General features: G+C 38.9%; 1 protein-coding gene and 1 pseudogene across 1 annotated transcript; one reads left to right on the top strand and one right to left on the bottom strand.

The window, feature by feature from the left end:
- Positions 1-3,485: 3,485 nt before the first annotated feature.
- On the bottom strand, positions 3,486-8,174 carry LOC146477910 (Golgi-associated plant pathogenesis-related protein 1-like). Its single transcript, XM_085112495.1, has 4 exons — positions 8,159-8,174; positions 5,871-5,948; positions 4,696-4,939; positions 3,486-3,932 (listed from the first exon to the last, which is right to left on the bottom strand). The coding sequence occupies exons 1-4, from the start codon at positions 8,172-8,174 to the stop codon at positions 3,521-3,523; spliced, it is 750 nt and encodes a 249-aa protein (XP_084968621.1). The 3' UTR covers positions 3,486-3,520.
- Positions 8,175-8,319: 145 nt separating this feature from the next.
- On the top strand, positions 8,320-18,447 carry LOC146477909 (G2/M phase-specific E3 ubiquitin-protein ligase-like; annotated as a pseudogene).
- The last annotated feature ends 7,159 nt before the right edge of the window (positions 18,448-25,606 follow it).

Raw genomic sequence — 25,606 nt, 5'->3', positions numbered from 1 at the left:
CCTTAATTTGACCTCATCCTATACTCTACCGCCGATTGAGCATGACGACAAATTCAAATTCGTTTACAGTGTATTATCGGCGTACGATTTGCGCGCATTTTTTTCTTTCAATGAACGTCCAAACCATTTATGTTAAAAAGGTTAAAGAAAAAAATCGTTCCCCTTTCCTATTGTGTTTCCAAGTTTCATCAGTCTTTGTTGGGCCAGCATAAATGCGTTTGTGATCAATATTTTGTGCCTTGGCACGAGGCAGGCACTGACCATAGGCTATAGCAAAAAAACAGTTCAAAAGTCAAACAAAACTCACGGTCAACTAGTGTTGTATGCCTTCTCAAGTGTGGCATATGCGCAATGGAATAAATGTGATTGAATATTTAAGGCTGGTGAATAAATGAGAATGATGTATCATTCAGTAAATGAGACAGGCATACTCGGAAAAACAAGCATACAGTCATACTGTTTATCCTGCAGCTAAAAGAGACTGCGGAATTTATAATGAAAAATGAACGAACAAACGAAAGCAACGGCATCGAAAAGCGTCAGTGCTATTCTAGACACCACCATAAAACAAAAGTCATCCTCTTTTACTTGAACCACAGTACGATAACTTGTGTTTATTTACGTTTTGACAAAACGTTTTTATTACCTTTTAGTTTGTTTTTGTTGTTGCTGTTTTTTCTCACTCCTTTTTTTATTTTGTTTTTGCAACAAAGAGAATGGTGCATAAAGGTAGATGCGCGCTAACTTTTTTTTATAATACTACTCAAGATTGACGCACAACTCGTAGATTCACTTTATATGAGACTCGACATTTCTGTTTCAAGTTATCGCAGGTTTGAATGAGGGCAACACGTTTGTTACCTGTAGCCTTTCCGGGAGGTAAGAGTAGCCCTATGCGAAAAAAGTGCCGGATAAAACGGCCTTTATTAAAACGCGGTCGGTTTGGTCACACCCGTTACTAGCAAGCACTAACATTCAGCAATAGGGTAAAATTGCAATATCAGGAAACAATAGATTGAACAATAACTCGTGTGGCCTTTGTCTTTTGGCTCCGCCCAAACAAATTCCCTGGATAAGCGGTATTCCCTGAGGAACAGTGCGCGTTTAGACTTGGACCAATGGAAGTCACCCAGATTACGCTTCACCGCTAATATTACGACCTATAATTTTTTTCCCTATTGTGGGTAAACGTCAACAGAACAATAGAGATCCTGCGTGATGAGTTAGCCAGTCAGTTAGTTCTCTATTAGTTCAGTCAGTATTGTTTTATTTGTTCAGTCCTTTTTAGCTTTAGTGGCGAAGGTAAAGAAATTTGTCTTATTGGAATGTAAGGTGATGAAACCAGGCTACGTAGAAAACTCTACATACATATACCATTCTTTTTGTTGCAAAATAAAAAAAAAAAAAAAAAAAAAAGCAAAGCTTGGACATTCTGCCAAAACGAAAATAGCCACAAGCTATCGTTCTGGCCCCAGTTGTTCGAAGGCCAGATAACTTTATCCGCTGGATAGGCACTATTCGGGGTCTAAAATATACTTCATGTTAAATGTTGTCCAAGGTTTTCTACACTCCTAAACTAGACTGTGATTAGAGTGTGCATATTCGCTTGTACACGATGAAATACTGAAATCTTTGCACAGATTGAAACTGTCGGATAGTGACTTATCCACTGGATAAAGTTATCCGGCCTTTGAACAACTGGGGCCTGGGGTTTAAGGACAACGGGATGACTTTTGTTCCTTAAAGACAATTTTTATTGTGCGGTCTAAAACAGGATTGACGCTTTTCGATCCTACGGCAAATGTTCGGTTCCTTCATTTGTCATTGTAAAACCCGCAGTCACTTTAAGCTACCGGATTAAAAATAATAATAATAATAAAAAAGTAAAAACGATGGAGAAACGAGACAAACGAAACAAGTTCATTGAGGCGCCTTCGATTCGCCGTTAAGGCCTGAAGCTACGTGAAAGAAAAGATGAAACCTTCGTTCCAAATTCTGTAAAATATTTTCCTGAGTGGGCAAGTATCAGTGTAAGCTGTCATGATGTTGTCACTCACCAACTCACTGGAAGGTTCATGCTCTTTTTTGTCCTTTTTTCGCTTCTTGGTAAGAACATTATAAGATTCAAATAAACGAAATTGTGGAGTAATCTCTATGGGACTCAAAGCCGTATCTTCAAGGTTTTGGCCAGATACGATTGACAATCAACATTCAGTTTGGTGTTCGCGTGTTCAAAGATCGAAGAATGTCTCATTTACTGTTATTTAATGGGATGTCATTGATTCAGAACAGACACTTAAGGAGGCTGGGTATAGTTTCTTTGGCGCGCGCAGACTGGGTTCTAAGTTACCCGAAAAACGAAAATGGCCGCCGCGCTCATGCAAAAATTATTTTTTCATCTGCCTAGTAGACTATGTTTTACGCCTAAAGGTAGGCTGCCTACACTTTCTTCTAACTTTATTAGTAGTGTGTTTCAAAAACGGAAAGCTACAACACTCTCAAGTGACCAAAATATGCGTGAATACGGCCACAAACACAATCGCGATCGTCGGAGCTATTTTCCCATATCGTGGCTGATTTTAGGAACACTATATTTACCCAATTCAGAAAATTACGGAAAGCGGCCTGTGTTACAATGACTTAAAAGATCTTTACAACAACGGTGGGTAGGAAGCACTGGTCGCCATCCTTAGCAAATCGCCAACCACATCGCGTCGATCAGCTCCACGAGGAACAAAACATCCTGACACTTTGCACAAAATAATCGAGCATTTTGAAGGCAAATAGAGCAGCAGCCATTTCCAGGCACAACCCACCCAAAAGGTAAACGTCTCTTAGCAAAATAAAGCTCTTTAGAAGAGCGCGAAGGAAGTTCGGCGAAGAAACGTCCGTGGCGTGACAAAAATATTACGCATGCGCAATTGCCCATCTTGTCGAGTCAAAATTTTCAGAAATTTGAAACGTTTCCGCTCGGTGAATTTTTTATTTTTATTTTTTGCACGTTAACTTTGAACGGCTCTGTGCGTGTTTTACAAAAATGCGAAAAAATTCTGTCAGAGGGGATAAAAAGTTAACGATGAATTCTAAAAAAGGCCTCTTTTCCTTAAATTTTCTGACAGAAGTTTTTTAAACTCAACATTAAAGTAGACTAAGACAGTCAGAGGATGCATGCAAAATCTAAAACAAATTCACCGTCCAGTTTTTAGGAAAATTCAAGTCAAGTCTAATTTTGGGCCAAGCATTTCAACCCAGCAACGTTGCCATGGCAACGAATTTTTCTCTACATCTAAAACAAAGTGATCCTTAAATAATATCTTTATTTGAAGGGAAAATGTGATCGCGATTTGTTAAAGTTAAGCTTCGTTAATTTTAATTTAAATATATTGCATCAGGAAAGTGAAAAACTATATCCAGCCTCCTTAAAACATTTTTTAATCTGTTTCCATGAAGTTACATTTTGAGCGGCCCATCGCAGCAATTAATTATCTGTTCACAAAGCGATGCTTGAAACCTTCAAAGTTTAATTATTTTCTTTGCCTTTTAGGTGGTTTGTATTGTGCCCATGGGCATGAGAGGAGACAATCGAAGACGTGCCATTGGTTTCCCCAGGGACATCAACCTCAACGATCACAGGGTTTCCTTTCGCGTCAAAATATTTTCTTCTTTTGGATGAAGCAGCGTCGCAATAACTTTGATCAAAGTTTCCCTTCGGCACGTTTTCCTTGAACGCTCCCATCAAGTTTCCAGCTGCCTTGTATCTGTCAACGATGTACGCGCACTTCATTGTAATTCCACGGTATTCTTTGGCTTTTTCCGCTCTTCCAATGCCGAGCTTCGTGCTTCCATTCCAGATGACTTGGGTGAAGTGGCCTGTGCCGCTTGAATATTGCCCGTTGCCGAAGTTATAGCCAGGATCGCAGACCTCATTGTACCTATTACAGTAATTTTCATGTGTGAGAAATTGGTTTCAGACAGAGGAAACATATTCGGATTGCCAAAAAATGCGGGGTTCTGTTCCGTATTTGATTAGCAAACGACGGGCGATTGTTTTAAGTCTGTTTATATACGTTGAATCAGGTTCGGTAAAAGGATATGTTGTTAAAACGTGGATATTGCATTTCGAAAAGACTAGACGCCCAATCGTCATAATAGTTGCATAGACGTAAGCTCCAGGTACTGAAGAAATAATTGTTATTTTTCAAATGTTCAAAGAAAATTGTAGCTTTTCATTGGTCTCTTGGGCATGCTAAAGTGGAAATTTGGAACTCAACCGACAGTGGGTTAGATTAGAAACGGTCTGACAAGGAAACTGAAGGGTATTGAAGACGTATAGGTCAAATCCAAAAAAAAAAAAAAAAAATTGATAATTAGGGATGGAATCTGAAGGTTAATCCGATATTCAAAACGGCGCACGGTGGCGAAGACTGCGGTGGGCACGCTGCCAAATACTTTATGACTGTTGCGGATTATTTTGTCACACAGCATATACTTGATCCTCGTGTTTGCTACACTTTTCCCGGGATGAAATAAGGTACCCACTCAACTACCGTTTTGGATCCGGAAAAAGTGTAGCGAAGACAGCGTGTGTCACGTGGCAAAATACTCCGAAATTTGTGGAGTATTCAACAGTCTTCGCCGCCTTCCGCCATTTTGATTAGCGCGAAAACCCTTAGGAAGAGGTTGCGGCAGTCCCACCAGTTTGTCACGGCCTCATCCACTGATTGGCCATCATGCGAGGAACACCCCATGGAAAGGTTTTCCCCCTGACCCTGTCTTTTATCTTCAGTCGAGTGCTGAAGTCTCCCCATTTGGGCAATTTTTTCTGCGTATTCTTGAGCGTCATCACACAGCTGTTTGTCGAGTGTCATAAGTGGAACTTTGTGTATTTCGCGGAATTCATTATGCGCGGCCAAACCGTCTTCTTCTTCTTCGGTAAACGCTGAAAATAAAGCCAGGAGTATTATCGTTCAGTTATTGACAATTCCATTACCTAAGCACTGTAAAAGGTTTTAAGAACGTAAAGCAATCTTACAGATACACAAATCATTTATGCAATTGGTGACATTGAGATCCCAGGGCCATTACCCTATCATGTGTACGATCTTGTCATATACGGCCGCGGGAAATTCGAGTGCCTTATTTACGAGATGCTTCTAATAAGGAAAAAGAGACTGACTCTTAACACTCAAAAAGACTCCATACCAGCAAAACTGTTCATTTACTTTGACACATTCTTTTCTTTTGTTTTACTACATCTTATGTAATTTCACACCTTCCTTTCTTTATATTACGTTACCGATCTTATTATAGAGTGTTTTCATTCACGTGACTATCGGCCATATTGGTTTACTGAAACAAAAGAAAGTGTTTACATAAAAATAGAGTTCAATTCCCAGAGGTTTAGTTTGGGACACCAACATGGCCGCCATTTCTTTGTTTTGGGACACCAACATGGCCGCCGTGACGTCATGTGAAAACACTCTATAAGTTACATTTGATAATGGTGACATGTCGCCGCCGAATAGCCAAACGTCATGAAAAAAAGCAACTGAAACTTTACCTGTGTTGTTTGGAAGTCGAATAGCGAAATTTTTTTTCTGAAGATTCTCAAACGCGTGTTCGCGCCCGACATGTTTGTTTATCAAAAATCAGTGACTTGTCTCGCTCGGCCAAATTTCTTTACTAGTCGGATTATGTAAACTCATGTAAAATCGTAGAGATATAGTTAAAACAAAAGAAATAGTGCTTTAAACTATATTAAGCTTTGATTTACCTGCATGTATGAACAATTGCAATAACTATGTAAAATAAAAGCAATAACATTGTTTGTCAGACCACAATTTACTTGTTTCTTTTATTTGGTCTTTTACCTGAAAATGCACCAGTGATTGCCACCAGTAAAACAATAATCTCGTTTAAACACAGGAACTTCATGACTTCAGCCGCCCCTAAGAATAAAACAACACCAAAAAACAAAAAAAAAACAAAAAAAAAATAGTAAGAAATGTATATGAAATCAGGAGCATTACTTTTATTCTTGGCACTCTGAAAAGAGAACACTCGAGTTACCATTGTCTAACTTGTGTTGATTTAATATATTTATTGCTGTGCATTCTTTAAATCCGAAGCTTGCGTTATGATAATACAGAAATTAAAGCGGTGGTCAAAGAGAGCCCCGGATCTGGCATTTTTTTACACCCACTTCAAGATGGAGAATACTTACCGTGACAGACTGGCAACTAGCCAGTTGTTGTAAACCATTGAAATAGTGCATAATAATAAAAACCTTAAACCTTAAACCTAGCAATATAACACTTCGGTTAACCTGAATAACATACTGGTTAGTCTAGTCCCAGTAAAGAGATCTCCGTTTAGCCTAATTAGCTTAGACAGCTTGTGGTTAGCCTTTATATTTGGAGTTAGGATATCTATAATGATAATAATAATAAAAAAAAAAAAATGGGCAGCCATTCCGAAAATGGTACGCGCTATTTTGACAATTAGTACATTCCATTGAAGAACTTAGATTCATACTGTAACTGAAACAAAGAAAATTAAACTGGTTGTGAAACTTCACACTTAAAATATCCTTTAAAACCATAGCCTATTTTAGCGACTCTTACACTCAGTCACTTCGCCTTCATAACAAAGCGACAGCAGTTCATTAGCAAACAAAACAAAACAAACAACAAAAAGACAAAAAAAAAAAAAAAAAAAAAGAGAGAAAATCAAGACCCTTACACTAGGATTTATTATTAATTTACTTCTCCATATTTCGTCTTTGCTTGCTTGACTGCCTGACAGAACAAGTTTCACGAGAGGGTGTTAGGGCAATATGAAAAGTAAAATGTTATTGACATAGGCCGGATTACCCGCTACGATTGTCGGCCAACAAAATCAGAGTCGGTCAGAATGTAGATATTCGATTTTGATTTAATTTTGATTGACGTTGCGGTTTCTTTGACGGTGTTTTCCTGAATCGAGGCTATTCGGTGGTAAGTCCAGAGTCGAAATACAAGTTCGATCTGAGACGGAAACTGTCGTGCCGACAAACTATAGCGTTTAAACCATTTATAGTTTACAGCCATTTTCTAAAACTACATTGTATTAATTAAGAGACATTTTTGTAATGTCTCTTTAGAGATATTATTAATTTCACGGTTCTGTAGAGGACTTTGCGTGCCTGAAATTAAAGACAACAAAAGAAAAGACCCCTACCTTTTGGATGTTTGCGTTGAAACTTTTTTGTTTACCGTTATATGAAACTGAGTTATGAGATGACTTTGCTGACGAAGAAATGAAACACAGTCGATTTAAAGGTACAATGGAAGCCCCGATGTACGATGATGCAATCTTGCCAATGAAATGAATAAAGTTTCCCTCTGAGAAGGTAGTTAAACTTACTCCCTACCTGCATATCTCCAACAGTGATGAGATAGAGTAGGGGCACTGATGTCACGAGGTCATTAGCTTGTTTATTGGGAAAAAAAGCGTAAATAAAAGAGCAACTTTATAGAAATAATAACTGACATTAAAGGGAAAGTATCACGCGAATTTGGATGTGATTTTAAAAGCAAAAAATGTTTAAGTGCTGACAGACACATAACAACAAATTATCATTATTATAAATTATCATCTCAGTGTAATATGTAAAACTCTCGATTAATGCCTCTGGCCAGAGACATTGATAGTAGGTCGGAATGAATTGATACTTGAAAAATATTTTTAGGCTAATGTTTTTCAAGCGCTTGAATTTTTGTTTCCAAAATACGCTAGACCAGGTTACGAGTTGTTCCTTTCAAGAAATGAGTTGATTTCTTTCCTCTCGTAGTTCTAAAATCATTTTGTTGCTAACTTAAGGTTTTATTTCACCATTTTTAACACAGTGGGTTAAAAATCCCATGACACTTTAAGGAATGTTGGACAAGCAACAGAAAGCTGGATATTGAATCTTCATAAACTGAATTAGGTACAGCCAAGAGAGCCTTCATCCTCTCTTAGTTAAGATTAACAAATCAGTGTGATTTAAAGTGAATTAGTCAAGCAAAAGTTACGGTTAATCGATGTGAGCGATACCACATTTCACGTTTTCTAATGCTTTTGATCGTGTGCTTTTCCAATGTCTCCGACTGTGCGTGTTAGTAAAGAAATTCCCTACCTGTCTTAGCTTTCATTGTAAGGTTATTATTGAAATACACGAGGTCGCTGCTTTGTTTTTGGGAAATGAAAAGAAGTCACGAAACTGCTTTCACAAACGTCTTTGTAAAAATAATAAGCGAACTTAAGAAAGGTCGAGTGAGCGAACGAAGGATAATAGTAATGGTAATGGTAATGGTATTTATATACAGCATTTTCTATATGCATATATTCAAATGCGGTTTACATTACTACTAATCATGAAATAGCATAAAGACCAGACCAGCACAGCGGGAACTCCATGCCCTACTCTTTGCGATTAGATAGATATAGATAGATATATTAGATAGATATTGTTCAATCAGTCTAGTTATCTAAAGAACAATTGCAACAAGATATAACAGCAGAAAATAACAATTCAGTTTTGAAATAAAACTGTAGAAATGTAACGTTATCTCCAAGTGCAATTCTTTTTTCTTAAGTCGGGTATACGTACTAACTGCATTTACATATTTTGCGCCAGTGACTGATAGCGAAACGTCATATTCATGTTTTCCTACTCTTGGCGTATTACCACCCGTTCGTATTCATGGACTGCAACTTACAACTTTGTTGATGTGGAGCAGCAATGTTTAATCCACTCATACTGTCATTTGTGATTAGCGACCGGACACTAAGATTTCAATTATGCCCTTGGCGCTGATAATTAGAGTTATTTGAATTCCTCCAAAGAGGCACATCAAATTGAACGCGACACATTTCAATTATCGAGAATGTCTCCATCCGGCACAATAAACGATTGTTGTTTAGATGAGTCTCAAGGGAAGGAAAAGTCCTTGATTCAAAGTTGGTTTAATTTGTTAGGAGTTTATTGAGGTCAAAACAAGAATTTCCCGTTACGGCGTGTGATAATTGGCCAAGAACATCAATTAAGGACGGTGCTTACTATTGTTACTGCGCATACGTTTGGCGCATCGAGAGATACTCGGGTTTCCTATGGGTGGTGCCTACTTATACAGGGATATTTTTGCGCGGTTTAAAACTATACGAAGAAAGCAGAACTTAGCAAATGCTTTTGGTATCTCAAAAGAAAATTGGGGTAACCATGCATTTTTCAGAGATAAATAAGCTTCAATTTAGGAAAAAATTCCATACATTGCTTTATATTTTGGCGTCTTTTAGAGATATTATTGCTTAAGTATCTCTGAAAAATGCGTGGTTACCCCCAATTTTCTTTTTGGATTCCAATAGGCCTTGCTGAGATCTGCTTTTCCCGCATAGTCATAAACTGCACAAAAATACTTCGGTATTAGTAGGCACCGTCCTTAAGAGTAGCAAAGCAAAAGCGACTTTCTAGAACAGCGCTTCCATTGAGGACAAGCTAAGTGATCTATATGATTATGTTGAAAGGCCTATGGTACTAGGTAGGGGGTGAAAAATACCCTACGGGCTAGTGTCGACATGATTATCGAAGTGCTAAGTTTATAAATCACATCAAAGGGATGGTGAAGTAAAAGGGGGTAAGAAACGGAACGGTTACTCCTCAACTGTTCTATTTTTCATCCTCTAAAATTGACTGCAACGGAAATAATGTTTCTTACTGCGGATTGAACTTACCTTCCAGATGCGTCGTCGCCAGATCCTCAAGAACTAAACTGAAGGACTTGTTATCATAAACGCTCTATTTGATTTCATTGAGATCCAAATGTGACATGCCTTAGCTCAACCATTCAAGTAGACACCCTTTATCTTTATCCAACGGACTGCAACTTAGTCTATGTGCAATCTATTCAATATTGTCTCAATTCACTCACGCTTTTTACTTATTGTAGACGGGACGGATCACAATTTGCAGTGTGTCGATCGAGTTGTTATGATAATGACAGTGAAATTAGTATATGTTAAAGGCTCGGGAAATTACTAGAATTTTTGACAAAACGCGCGTGAAATTATTTCCTAATTTCACGAGTATACCATTTGATTACCTTTTAATATCATGGGTGACAAATTACGCTCACAATCGTGGCCGGTTCCGTCTTGTTTACATACGCAGGCAAAAAACCGCTCGAGTACTTTATCCAACTGCTCAAGACGAACCGTCTCAGGGTTTTTCTCAAGGCCATTTTCATCACCCCAATTCTCAAAAACCCTCTACCAGTTAATTGTGCTCTTTCGCGTATTTAGGTTTTAATGCCGTCACTTCCATCTTTAAACCTGAGCACCATCTTGGCACTGAGATATAGGAAACGTTGCCATAGCAATTTTGTATTTTCACATGTGAAATTATAAATTAACTCTGAAATTTTGCGCCAAAATTAAAGAGTAATTTGTCACCCATGATATTAGGAAAATAGAACCTTTGGTGGCCGGCATGGATAAAGCACCTACAATTATGTTAAACATAAAACACGCCCAAACATAACAAAATGTACGCAAACGTTACTGGATGTCCCTGGATAAATATTGAATTAAATTAAAAAAAATAATAAAAAAATATGCAGATTTTATAATCGCGTGCAAACTTAATAAAAATGACAACAAAAATTAACGTAATAAAATACAAAACTTACAAACTTAATGAAATACATGCAACACTAGATTAATAAAAATTGGTAAAAACGCTAAACAAAATGCAGAAGTTACAAACTTAATAAAATGCATGCAATCTAAAAAAGCTTCACCACTTGTGTAAAAGACCACCAGAATACATTCCCTGAGGGCAATGTGGATCTGTTATTTTGCTATAAACTTTAAACTCGCACTATAATTCCCGGGGCCAAGGAATTGCAAACCCGCCAATTTACTTTTTAACTTGATCAACGTTTTCGCTCTAAACCACAGCTTTATAATGTAAAAGTATAAACAAAGAAAAAGAATTGTCCTTGAGCTCCCAAAAGGAACACAAAAAGGCACGGAAATAGCGGAAAAACTCAGCCAGCCTTTAACTCGATCCGGTTCGAGTTGTCAGAATGCAGTCGTATGCTCAGCAATGTGGCCTTTCTTCTTAAATTCTTGAATCTTGCGTGCGCTTGATAAAGTTTGCATGTTATATTTTAAGTTTGCCGGCGCACGCAATATTTTTAAGTTTGCTGGCGTGCATTTTATGTTTCATGCAATCTATTTTTTAAAGTTTGCGTGAATTTTTTTTAAGTTTGTAACTTCTGCATCTTTTTTATAGTTTGGTCCCATAAATAAATAAGTTTGCGTGCGTTTTATAAATTTGGGCATTATTTTTTTGTGTTTAACATGTAAGTGCTTTGTCCTTACAGACCACGGAAAAAACGACAACAATTATTTGGCTTACCTTCACCGCGTCCAAATATAGATAAGGTATGAAGTTTTCACTTGCTCGAGTAATACATCTGGAGCTGGGTCTAGTCCGCAAACTCGCGTTCCTCTCTTAAGAAATGCCTTTAAAGGTGTAGACTAGCTAGGACGTAAGAAATACCCTACACGCTAGTGCTGACATTAATATGGAAGCGCTTAGCCGAAAACCACAGAAAAGGAATGCTGTGAAAAAATGAAAAAATAAAAAAGACTAAGAAACTAAACGGTTATGATGGTGGGCTTAATTTCAGTAGTGATGAAGATCTGCTTTATGCCTCCTTAATCCCAGGCAGTTTGCTGTACAGTAGTGATTCAGAAGAAGATATTGACCCTGTGGCTGTGGATGAGCCACAAGTGTTTGAAACAAAGACAGCCTTCTCATTACAAGAGATACTGGAACAACTAGCTCTTAAGATTAATGATGATAAGATATCCAAGTTTAAAATCAGTCGTAGTCATCTTTGGGAAGGAGCTTTAAGGGGGCTTAGAAGGAAGACTTTTTCTCCAGATAAGAGGGTGTCATTTAAGTTCACTGATGATTCTGGAGTGTCTGAGGGCGCATTTGATTTAGGGGGACCAAAAAGAGAATTTTTTACTCTGGTCCATGAGTGGATTGTTAATTCACAGTTATTTTGTGGCCCAGAAGAAAGCAAGTTTTTGTCATGCAATGCTAACTATTTAGGAAATGATTTCTTTTTTTATGCTGGGGAGTTCATTGCCATGTCGATAGTGCATGGTGGCCCTGGGCCAAGATGCTTTGGGCTTCCCTTTTATGATGCATTGACAAAAGGAGTTACACAAGCAACTGTAAGTGTAGACTGAGGATATTTATGATATCAACATAAGAAATTCTCTGCACTGGCTTTGAAAAAATAGCAGAACAGTTGAAGAAGCTGAAAAACTAATCTCGGATCATAATCTAGAGAATCTGTTAGAACTTGCAGGTACCCTTCAGGTATTAAGAAAACAGGAGGATGTTTTAAATCTGGTTGACAACACTGCTCATTGGTTTGTGCTTGAGAGGGTACATGCAGCATATGAACGATTCAAAGCAGGTATCTCTGAACTGGGTGTCTTACGAGCTATGAGAATTTTAAAGAAGTTTTCTGCTATTCCAAACTAACACTAACTGCAGAGTTATTTGGCTGTCTCTTTTCTGTTCATTATAGTGAGGCAGGGTCAAATAACCGCCAAGTTGAAGGTCTTGTATTATCCCGTTGGAATGATTTTTTACACGATGTTGAAGAGAAAGCAGTTGAAATAACTTTCATTGATATTCTCTTTTTTGTCAGTGGGTTTAGGGAGGTTCCTCCGGCTGGTATAGAATTGCATGTTGGCTTCCTTCATCACCTGAGCAGCGTGGTGAAAAATCGAAGGTTCCTAAAGCAAATGCATGTGCCTGTGAGTTGCTGCTACCAGTGGTTCATCAAACATACGATGAGTTTAAGACCACACGTATCCGGAAATTTTTTTTCCGCAAATATTTTTTTGCGGATGCGAAAATTTTCGCGTCCACACGCAGCGTATTCGAATCGTTTTCAGCCGTCCACACGTATTCGATTGTATCCGGAAATTTTCTGTTTTGCTCTAGTGCCCAGTTCCAAAATTTTCTCTCCATTCTTCTTCGATCATTGTGCCATTGATCAAATTGTCCCACCATGCGCTTGTCCTTCGTGGTCGCGTCCAGAATCGCCTTCGGTGATGGTTCGCTCTTTTTTTGACTTTATGATGCCCACTGTTCATTGACAACAATCTCAATCTCGTACCCAGAGTCCTCAGGCTTTTTGGTCAGCGGGGCGGCGCCAGGAGAGACTCTGGGATAATGGAAAAATATAATTTTTTTGATTGGTCGTCTGCATAACAATGGAAGACCAACAGGAAGTCCGTTGGTCATTTGCGGAAGTTAACCAAACCGGAAACCCCCCGAACCAACTTCCCTGTTTTGGAGGGAGATTTGAAATGTCAAACTCGGAGCTTTGTAATTTTTATGTGTGTGACGGTTTTTTTTCTATTTACCCCTAGCTTAAAGCACACCAAAAATTAGAAACACTCTAATTCAAAGACGGGTTTTGAATTATGTCATTGTCAGTGCAACAATTTCTAGCCGACGAAACATCAGTCGTTTTAGCGTGGGAAGTTGCACTACTGCCATACGATGGTAAAACACGGCAAAATGCAAGCAGCTACTTACCTTGTTGCGGATGAAAATTTGGAGATGAAGAGATCTGTTGTGGAGCGAAGTCCATCTCAGGTTGCCGTTTCCCCTTCGGTTTTGCCACAAGGGAAACGTTGAAGACATCTCCACGATGATCAAACGCCGCACACGAGAGCAAAAGTTTCACTTTTTTTCAGTCACGGCCCATCTTGCCAAAGCTAGCTAACCACTCAGAAAAAATTTCCCTTTTAGAGGCGGAGGTAATCTATTTTATTTTCAGCATTATAATGGTGTGTGGAACATTTTCTCAAATGGTGAGAGATTTTGTTTTGAGTGTAAACGTTTAAAAGTGTGAAAGGCCGTTGTTTTATAGGTTACCTTAAGATGAAAGTTAAGTCTCAAATGTAATAGCCAGTACATACAGATTTACAGTAGAGGGGCAGTTGAGAATAAAGACTTGTTGTCTGCTACTTACAACCATCTTCTCTGCAAGAAAGTCAACACATTGTGACAGTGAAGTAGCCACCCAACTTGACCTGTTAAAGAACAGGTGTAGATAATACTGAAGAAAGCTGGTCGTCCAAATGCAGATATACTTTAAAAATATTTACATTAGTTATTTCCCAACGTACAGAGACAAACAAATAAAAGAAAAGTATAAGTAGAGAGGAGGCTAAGAAACCATGGGGCTTATGAATATTAAGCCTCCTCAATCTTAAAATACAAAAGTTATAATATTGCTTGGAGTGTTTATATAACCAAACATATAATGCACTCTGAGTTTAAATTAAGATGGCAAAAATTTAAAGATAACGATAGTTTTATTGTACTCTGTTAAAGGCTGTATATTAATATGTAAGTAAAAATGATCTAACTTTTTTAAAATGTTCCTTTTTTCCCTTCATCTGATCACGACAAAAACATGCAAAAACTCCATTGAAGAAGGATGAGACAAGGAAACCGTGGGTTCCCTTGCAGACAGATATTCCTGTTGAGATTTCCAAAGCAATTCTGCCATTGCAAAGTGTGAAATCATGCCTAAAGTACCAGTTGTTGGAAAAAAATAGATGAGCAGTGCTGTGACCTTCTGTGTTATATGTCATAAGGACGAACACCAAGTCTTCCCTTGAAGGGTTCAATTGGGACACAATTATTATTGAGGAGATACAGGAGGTCTCTGCTCGATTTCATTCTATTGCAAGTGTACCTGTTGTACATGAACGTGGGAGCCAAGTACCCCCCGTTTGTGTGACATATAACCAGATGATGTTTGCACAGCCCCGTACAGAAAGTGACCATTTTCATCATATATCCTTGGTATCAAACACTCCACTTGTAATTGGGAGATAAACTAACATAATTATTTTGGCAACCCTTCCTATCATTTCTTCATGTAATTATTAAAACAAGTTTAACACAAAGGACACTAAAATCAATTACCCACCTTAAATTACCCACCTTTAATATTACTCATTAATTATTATTATTATTATTATTATTATTATTATTATTATTATTATTATTATTATTATTATTATTATTAAGGAGAGGGCGCGGTCCAGCCGCTTGGGGTTGGTGAAGTAATACGGAGGATAATTGGGAAGTGGGTGATGAGAGTAACACAACCCAATGCCGTCAAAGCAAGCGGCTCACTGCAGATGTGCGCAGGCCATAAAAGTGGGAGTGAGGCTGTTATTCATGCAATGCACAATATTTTTGACGCCAATGGAACAGACACTGTTCTTCTTGTTGACGCCTCTAATGCCCTAAACAGTTCTGCTGCAGATTTTTGGTCAGTGCAGCTCATTAGACTTGGCCCAGTCCCACCAAACATTATGCAATATGCTGGATGACCTAGATTGTGGCATGATAGACCATTAGAGTCCAGGAAGGGCTTGAACTAAGAGTCAATAGTTTTTTGATTTTTAGGTCTTAGCTAACATTATTGTCAAGGGACAACAAATTCCCACAAGCACTGGAGAATTTACACAGTTCATTACTTTTGACAGGGTGTCCAGCAAAGGTCTCAACAACACTGTGCCAATCATTCAGGATATTGGGGAGTTTGACAATAAGCATAATAATTATCTGTTGTCAACACGAGAGCGGCAAGATCAGAGAAGAGATTATATTATACCATTCAGCAGAGTGTTGGTTGAGTACTTCCCTTGCCTGAAGTCAATATTTAAAAGTGTGATACCAAATCAGATCACCATCCAGTACTGAAAAGAAATGGCAAATCCTTCAGAAATTATCAATTTACCAATTGTACCCTTTAATCAAAATAAATTAGGTAATGTGTGTCAGTACCTGAGCTATCTGACTCAGCTCTTAGTTAAAGAGTACATTTCACAACCAAATGAAGTTGGGCCCCACCAATTTATGTAAATTAATAATATAAACACAAATTCCCCAATCTATTGACCCCGTCCCTGTGCTTCCTATAGTACACACCCAAAAATATGAGAACTCACATAAGATAGTTTTAATTTTACCCTGATTAAATATACAAGGAGGAGTACTGAGGAGATTATATACATGGTATAGAAATTGACTAAGTGAAATATCATAGTCAGGATATCGACAGTCTCTCAACAATCACATTATAACTAATTTACTGATGAGAGGTGATGACCACTCCCTATACAGGTCTCATGTAAATACTCTGTGGTTAGGCAGAAAAGTTAACAAACCTCAACACAACTCACTGTCAGGAAAAGCTTTGGTACTATGTAGTATTGGGATTTGAATTGAATAACCCAAACATGCATTGGAATGCATTTAAAACACTGTTAAAAAATTATTACTATTTCATTTTATTTCTAGATATATAGTATACCTGGGAGCAACTCTACAGCACTAACGCCATGCAAGATGTGAACACTCTCTATCAGATTCGTCAGAAGTTTAGTCTGAAATGTCCGCCATCTCCTCTCCCTAACCCAAAGGGGGTGCGTCCCCTGTGGGTTAGGGAGAAGAGATGGCTGACATTTCAGACTATCAGAAGCTTGGCAAAAGGAATGTCTATCCAGAAAGAAAAACTTCAAAGCTTCTCATGACATGACATTCAGGACAGATGCATAAAAATGTGCTGATGTTTAAATTGTGCTAAATTGCAATTGAACAGATATAACATTCTAATTATATACACTTTAATTCATTCTATTGCAATTAAAAAGGGGGCAACAAAAAACTTTACAACAGTAAATATCAAGAGGTGATTTAAATTGTCAAATGATAACTTACACTATGTGTTCATTGAAGCGATAATTTATAATAAGACATAACGTAAACAAATCCCATTTGGACATAAACTGACGTAAAGGGAAGGGGGAAGGTAATTTAAACATAAATTCAACACAGTCAGCTGCACAGTTCTGTGAGAGGAGAAGTGATGTTTCCTTTTTATTTGTAAGTATAAAAAGTAATAAAGAAATAATTATGTTATTTACTTGTCTGTATGTGTTGTAGCAATGTCGAATCAAGTCCACCGTTCGCTCGCTCTTACAGGATAAAAAGTCCAGTTGCTTTGATCCGCTCTTGCGGGAAAAAAACCCAGTTCCTTCGATCGCGTGTAACAATCAACTTTGGCTTTCTCGAACACTTTCAAGGCCCGATAAAACCTTCAGGCCCGAAAACATCAACACGACTGCCATTTTGGGGCATTTGACTTCCGTTTTAATCTTAAGCATGCGCACAAAGACCGGAATCCCACTTTTTCTGGGATAAGAAATTCCATTATCCCAGAGTCTCTCCTGGCGCCGCCCCGCTGACCAAAAAGCCTGAGGACTCTGGGTACGAGATTGCAACAATCTCAAAACATCCTGTCGATCTCTAATGTATTGTTTATGTAAATTTATCACAGCTGCATTTATCTGAACGCATGATATCAAACTAGAAATCAGAGCAACTAACAAAGAAGCTACAACCCGGCTTTCTGTACGCCATGTTTGTTTATAATGCTCGCCGTGAAGACTGGATCCAAGAGAATGACGAAAGCGTATTCAAAAATTTCCGGATACGACCGTCCACACGTATACGTATTCGTATCGGATACAAAAATTTCCACTCTGGAGAGCGTTTTCAAAAATTTCCGGATACTGCCGGAAAATACGCTGGATACGTGTGGACGCAAGCCGTATTCGTAAAAAAAAAACTTGCCTTTTCACAAATTTCCGGATACGTGTGGACGACGCCTAAAAAAGATGTGACATTTGCATTTGTAAACACACGGGGTTATGGATATGCATGAAATGCCTCATGTTCCTTAGTCTCCTTTGCAGCCATGGCTACATAGATTTCATGTTTCTTAATTTAGAAAAGTTCCTGTTAAATAGATTGTTCTTAGGCCATCCCAATAAAATGTTTCGTTTCCCATAGCACGACCCCTTTTTTTTGAAAAGTAAAAAAAAAAAAAAAAAAAATCCAGATTCACTAGTCAAAGTAGCAAATACTTGAATTTACAAGCACACGATCTCGTTTTATTAACAACAATTGGTATATGATGTGGTGTCCTTGTCTAACTTTAATTAACATTGATAAAACGAATAACGAACGAAAAGACCACGTCTGTTAACTTTGTAACCAGGCTTTCTTACTTAGCAGCCTGGCCTTATCTGGAACCCAAACCCCGTCAAGTGTTCATTGTTTTTCTTTTTTGCCTGACCGACCGACCCATCATCACAAGAGATGGGGCGATGGGAAACAAAACATTTTTTTGGGATGGCCTAAGTAAGGTTTAAAATTGAGTAAACATTTACTGATGCTCCATTTGGTATAGTAGTTTGAAAACATTTCCCCATCTGTTTTGAAAACTGAGGTCCTGATAGCATAGTTAAGTTCATAAGTACGTAAATTATGATCATCCGGGTGAGTGTAGTCCTGAGAAGGACTGTTTGTGGTGACTTTGACTGACGTTTCGACAACCTGAGCGGGAGTCATCTTCAGAGTCTAGTGAATTGTGGAACGTCGGTAGGTGGTATATACGTCTCTGGTTGTTAACCTGATTGGTCAACGAAGTCCAGATGTTATTGGTCGTTTGTCAGTAAGCCGTGATGTTATTGGCCGTGAAGACTGTAAAAAGTGATTGGTGCGTTTCGATCCGTCTTTTGTTAGTCAAAAAGTCCGTGGGTCTATTCTTAGTAAAATGTCTATTGTTTGTCTGTTTCGTTGTTGTTGTCAATAAGTCGTTTGTATGGTGCAGGTAGTTGTACGCAACGGTTGAGTGGCGTTTGTTCTAAGTTGGTAAACCAGCTTTCCAGAGTGAGTCGTTGATAGTAATTTGTACAGTAGGTAATGCACTTGGCAGAGTCCCAGTCGATTCTGTGGTTCGTTTGTAAATGGTGCTCAGCAATGTGATTGTTGATATCACCATTTCTAGTTGCTCGTTTGTGTTCAGTCAGTCGTACGTTTAAATTTCTGCCTGTCTCACCAATATAAGTGGCCTGGCAGTCGCAGCATTTGATCTTGTAAACTGCTCCCTGTCTGCGGTTCGGTTCGTCTTTGTCCTATACTTGATAGTTGCTCGTTTGTGTTCAGTCAGTCGTACGTTTAAATTTCTGCCGGTCTCACCAATATAAGTGGCCTGGCAGTCGCAGCATTTGATCTTGTAAACTGCTCCCTGTCTGCGGTTCGGTTCGTCTTTGTCCTTTACTTTCGTCAGTGGTTGCCGTAAAGTGGTGGTTATACGGATATTGTAGGATTGTAGAATTCGTGCGATAGTCTCAGAAGTGCCCCTTACGTAAGGTATAGTTACAGTGGTTACGGGAGTCGCGTCGTTGTTTGTGACGTTAGGTTCAGTGTTCTTGTAAGTGTTATGTCTAACAAAGTCCTTGTTGTAGTTGTTCTTGTTGAAAACGTTGTCTAAGTAGTTGTTTTCGTCTGCGAGTCTGTCAGGTGAGTCACAAACCAGTTGTGCATGCCTTGTTAAGGTCTGTATAGTCGTTGCTTTGTGAGAAGTAGGGTTGTAGGATGACTGGTCCAGTAGTCTGTCAGTATGTGTTGGTTTCCTGTAAACCGTAGTACTTAGTTTGTTGTCGTTGTTGTTACGGGTAACTAAGCAGTCTAGAAAAGGTATTTTGCCATTTTCTTCGATCTCCTTGGTAAACTGTATGTCAGCGTTCTGTCTGTTAAGGTGTTCGTAAATATCGTCGATTTTGTCTTTGTGTACTGCTGTAAAGGTGTCGTCTACGTACCGTAACCAGAGCGGTAGTGTCCGTTTGTAGGTTGCTAGGGCTTGTTCCTCGATGTTCTGCATGACAATTTCTGCTACAACAACAGAAACTGGTGAGCCCATAGCTGTAACTGTAACTGCCCGTAACTGTTTGTAGTGCTTTCCGTTGTACTGGAAGTACGTGGACGTTAAGCAGAGGTTCAGTAGAGCATACTGTCAGCAAAGGCAAACAACCCATTATTTCAAAGTGATTACATGTTGTATTTTTGTATGGAACTAATCTGGCATATCTAATTCCAACTTAGGAGCAAAAAGATTCATTCTATTTAGAATAACTGGAACTCAACTCACTCTGCCACTGTTCTGCGGTAATATCGCCTTGCATTGAAATTTCTTTGAGTCCCTGAATTTCTAGGAGCTATTGTGCTACTTGCATCAAATGCTGAAAAAGCGCTAATGCCTCCCTCCAGTTTGTTGGATGGTACAAATTGAGACTCTCCAGTACATAATTAAAATACTCTAGAAAAATGTTCTCGGCTTGTGCTGTCGCACAGTACACAGCCATATCATCAAGTTGTTATTGTGTTATGGGACATTTGAAATCTTCGAACCCACTGTTCTCAGGAAGGCAGAAAAGCTCATCAGGCCTACCAGGGATCGTATCGTGACGTGATTTTCGAATGTAGTGGGTGTTCCAGTGATCCCTTACATGATCTAGGTCAAAGATAGCTTTGAAACAGAACCATAAACATGACATACTTAATTCACTGGAAGTATCGACAATGCTTCTTTCAACTAAGTCTTTAAAAGAAATTAATCCACCATGTTGATCTGTCGTGACGATAAAACGACCACCATCTCTCGATGCGCTGGTTCGCTGGGGACGATCCATACCTATGTGCATTTAATCCTGCTTGTCGTCGTTTCCAGATCCTCGAAAATAACACTGCAAGGCTGCCATGGTGCCATTTTCAGTACCACAGTCTGCCTGAAGGACTCTTGGACAACCTTTGTTTGATTTCACACAATCGTAAAACAATGCAGCCACATGGCATGGGTCATTGTTCGAGTGGCAAATTCTTAACCACACAACTCGACGGCTGAAACCGTCCACGGCACCATGAAAAGGAAACCCGTATGGCTTCAACTTATCGTAGCCGCCGACGTGCCAAGCAAACTTCGGGCCTGGGTTAGTGTACATCCTTCTCCTCAGTGCATGAGCCCTTCGCAAGGCCGTTCCTTCAGGATCGACTTGCCGTAAAATTATTTCCACTTTTCTTCTTGGTGCCTGTATTCCATAATCCATATGAAGGGTATGCCACATAGTTCGATAACCCCTCAAGCAGCCTGGCCCATCTAATTCTTCCTGAATGGCCTGGTAGATTTCGCCATCGTCACTGTTTGTATTCCTTCTTCGCAACCCGTAATCGCGAAGCCTATTGTGCAAAGTACGCATAGATATTTCCAGTGCATGGTACTTTTTCAAAAAGAGAAAGACAACCGAGTAATCAAACCCACGCTGAAAATAATAACGTATGAGAACCTCCTCTTTGTCGACGGCTGCTCCACATCTAGAACAGAATCGGTTCGTTTTCTCAAGCTCCTCTGAACAGAACAAGCACTTTAGAAACATATCCATTCTTGCTACACCCAATGAGAAGAAAGCAGACAAAATGGCGAGATTTTGCAAGGCGCAGTAAGTGTCAGCGGTAGAGTAATAATGGGTTTATACGTTGTGTAATAGCATACATCTGCATAAATTTTGAGAATTTTGTGTTGTGTTTTGCAAATATTGTGGTGTGTTTCGCAAATTTAGTGTTGTCTTTCGAGAAAATTGTGTTGTGTTTCATAAATATTGTGTAGTGTTTCGAGAAAATTGTGTTCCGAGAATTGTTTGTTGTGTTTCAAGAATATGTTGTTGTGTTTGCAGATATGGGCCACTGTAAAAATTGGAGACAAATACTTAGTCATTTGGTGTTTGCTGTCATAAGGAAATTTTGCTTTCAAAATGAGATTTGAATTAAAGAATTGAGTGAAAGCAAAGATATGTGTTTTTAGCTTTGCTTCAGGACGCATAAAACTGGCATTTTGGTTTTACTTGAAAACAAATGTTGGTATGGAACGGCAAACGAATCTTATGTGCACTCAGTTTATTGGCTCTTAAGAGCGGCTGTCTGTAAAAATCAGACAAATTCTAAATTTCGCGGCAAGGGTGAAAAATTCGATTTCTTTCATATTTTAATGTTAGATAGGCTAGGATATAACTAAAATCACTGTATAGTTTTTTGGTGAAATCTCCTTTTATTTCAAAGAAAAATGCAAATAACGAAAATCCGTTAAAATCGTCATTTGAGGCGCTAAAATATTACACGGGTTTGAGAGCCTCGCGTGCGAAAACAAATAATTCTAGCGCTTTCATAACACTCAAATCTCTTTTTACAATCTTTAAATATCTGTTGAAATGATTTTGGGAAATATTGCGTCGTTCTGTTTATGCGAAATAATTTAATTTCGAAGGCAAACAATTCACTGCAGTAAAAGTACTTCGTGAATAAAATTGATTTTCACCATGTGCGAAACCTTCAAATCGATTAAGCTTCTGGTGGTTGAATGTTAGAAGGAAGGTCTATAGATTCCTGTAAAAATTTCTTTGGGCAAATGATTAAGATCGACGCGAGAGCTTTTCAAAGTCCATAAAAAATGCAAATATTTGACCCTCAGCGGTAAACTTTGAAGTTGCGGGTCAGACATAAATTTTAGTCCGTGCACATGTCTTGACCCATATTAGGTTAAAATAAGCACATACCACATTTCGAAATGTTCTAACCTTATAATATGCTGTAAAAGACAGGTCCTAAGGCCATTTTAGCACGATTCTCTGGTCGCTCGTCGCATAAGTTTGAGCCGGCTGTTTGTACTGAAACGTCCGATGTACACCACGCAAACTGGTCGAATGCAAATCTTTGATCAACTTTCGGCGCATTTCATCAAGACTGCGTCTTCTTCGACGGCTAAGTCATTTGTGAAGTATTGCTTGGTTTACAGTAGTTTACAGTGCAAGAAAATATCATATCTGATCTCTGCTAGAATGACAAAAAATGTCCGCGCTTTCAGTCTATCTTGCATTGCAGGCAGCCGTTTGTTCGTCACGCAATACAATGTCTTGGACATTTTAGCGGGGTGGAGGAGGGTGAAAATGCGAAATGCTTGGTAACTGAACATAAATATACTCAAGGCAACAACAATAACAATTAAGATAGCGATACCTTTAGTTACGTTCTTTTTCCGTAGCTAAAATCCAGATAAATTATTCACTGGCGAATTCATTTGCGCGCGCGGGCTGGGTTGTTAGGAGCGTTACCGTGGAGGGGGGGAGGGGGGGGGGGGGGATGAGATTTCACTCAACAGTATCAGTTTTTACTGATGAAGATCACTGCACATCCTTGAGCTAGTTCTTTCCACCTTTAAATGCAATAGATCCTGGTATGAAACCAAAAATATCCCTCATTGCAGGCATCTGTTCGTCCTACCATCCATGTCATGGCCATTTTAAGGGAGTGGGCAAGGGCTAAAGTGATTGAAAGCTGCACTCGGTACTAGTCCTGGTACTAGTACATACTCTAACTTTGAAACACAAGACTGCAAAATTTAAAAAAAAACCCGATTTATTTAGGAATTTCGTCTTACCTTGCTTGCTTTATCTTTGTTAAGCCACAATATGCCCTGATGGCAGGCCAGCACTATTCTTAGATACAACAGCTTTTTGGGCCTTTATTTTTCTTACTCTTATTACTTATGCTAGTCCGTTGACCCAAACTTGAAAAAATATCTCATCTTAACAGCGTGCGCAAGGCCATAACAGCGTGTAAGTGGTAGGTTAATCGACTGGACATAACTCTGATCGCTGCAGGTAAGTGTGCTGTCCTTGACGGGTGCAGTCAGGCTAGTAACAGTATGGCGGTCTGTTGACGTAGCTAAAGCTTCGGCCTCAAAGTTGATACACTATCCTCTCCTCCATTTATTTTATATTCAAAACAAGTAAGCACCCTACCCCCTCTCCCCCTATCCCTAAAAAAAACATGTTCCGATCCTTCAGTTGATAAATAATGCCGGTGCTTATGTGGTGCTAGCGTGGGGTCGGGCTTCTGACAGGAGGGGTGCTCTCCATGGTACGGATGATGTTGTGGCCCACGCGCGTTACGTAACACCATAATTTCCTCCAGGTAGCATCCAGACACGTTTGGGGGCTTGTACCGCGTAGTCTTAGTGTTGAACAACAACCCTCTATTTTCAGTGCAATAAACTTGACTTCAGAAAAATTCACTTGTGCACCCCTCTAAGTATTCAAACGGCGCCAAGTAATAAGCACGACAAGGGTTCGTTTACTTAGTAACTTTTTGGCGATTTTTTCTCAAGCCGAATGGCAATGGCCATAGCCATAAATTCGACTGAACTTTTTTAGGGATTTTATTTTTAAATTTAGGAAGAACTTCAAATTAAATATTGTTTAATTTAGACATCATAAATTTAATAGTATTTGAAAAACAACACCCCTAAGGAAGTAACACGCAGATGAATGACCACCCAAAGCCACAGGACAGCCAGACTTACGGAAGAATAACAAAAAATAGATGATAGGACTCCACTAACTCAGGAAAACAAACGAAAGGCAATATTTTTCGTGGGTGTGAGTTCTTTCATTGCTATTTTTCAGCCATTTATACTTGAAATGCGCTATTTGGGGTCCTCTGCGTGAAAACTCTCCCCCCCCCCCCTCCCCCCCATCCCACACACCCCCGACCGCTCCTAACCAGCCAGCCCGCGCACGCAAACGAATTCACGAATGAATAAATTTCCTGGATTTTAGCTACGGAAAAAAACCTAACTAAACTATCACTATCTTAATTGTTGTTGTTGCCTTGGGTATACCTCTTCAGTTATCAAGCATTTTCGCATTTTCACCCTCCTCCACCCCCCTAAAATGTCCAAGACATTGTATTGCGTGACGAATAAACGGCTGCCTGCACGCAAGACTGAAAGCGCCGAAATTTTTTTCATCTAGCAGCGATCAGATATGATATTTTCTTGCACTGAAAGCTACTGTAAACCAAGCAATACTTCACAAATGACTTAGCCGTCGAAGAAGACGCAATCTTGATGAAATGCGCCGAAAGTTGATCAAAGATTTGTATTCGACCAGTTTGCGTGGTGTACATCGGACGTTTCAGTACAAACGCCCGGCTCAAACTTATGCGACGAGCGACCAGAGAATCGTGCTAAAATGGCCTTTGGACCTGTCTTTTACAGCATATTATAAGGTTAGAACATTTCGAAATGTGGTATGTGCTTATTTTAACCTAATATGGGTCAAGACATGTGCACGGACTAAAATTTATGTCTGATCCACAACTTCAAAGTTTACCGCTGAGGGTCAAATATTTGCACTTTTTACGGACTCGCGTCGCTCTTAATCATTTGCCCAAAGAAATTTTTACAGGAATCTATAGACCATCCTTCTAACATTCAACCACCAGAAGCTTAATCGATTTGAAGGTTTCGCACATGGTAAAAATCAATTTTATTCACGAAGTACTTTTACTGCAGTGAATTGTATGCCTTCGAAATTAAATTATTTCGCATAAACAGAACGATGCAATATTTCCCAAAATCATACCAACAGATATTTAAAGATTGTATAAAAAGATTTGAGTGTTTTAAAAGCAGTAGAATGATTTGTTTTCGCACGCGAGGCTCTCAAACCCGTGTAATATTTTAGCGCCTCAAATGACGATTTTAACGGATTTTCGTTTTTTGCA

Source organism: Pavona decussata, unplaced genomic scaffold, assembly GCF_977016875.1.
Source record: "Pavona decussata unplaced genomic scaffold, jaPavDecu1.1 SCAFFOLD_67, whole genome shotgun sequence".
NCBI lineage: Eukaryota > Metazoa > Cnidaria > Anthozoa > Scleractinia > Agariciidae > Pavona > Pavona decussata.
This window is presented reverse-complemented; position numbering and strand designations above follow the sequence as displayed.

Bases quoted from the DNA above. Each gene is read 5' to 3' on its own strand.
- LOC146477910 (XM_085112495.1), bottom strand. The intron at 4,940-5,870 runs GTAAAAGACCAA...CTTTATTTTCAG, and splicing joins AATCACTGGTGCATTTTCAG to CGTTTACCGAAGAAGAAGAA. The intron at 3,933-4,695 runs GTGGGACTGCCG...TTACTGTAATAG, and splicing joins GATGAGGCCGTGACAAACTG to GTACAATGAGGTCTGCGATC.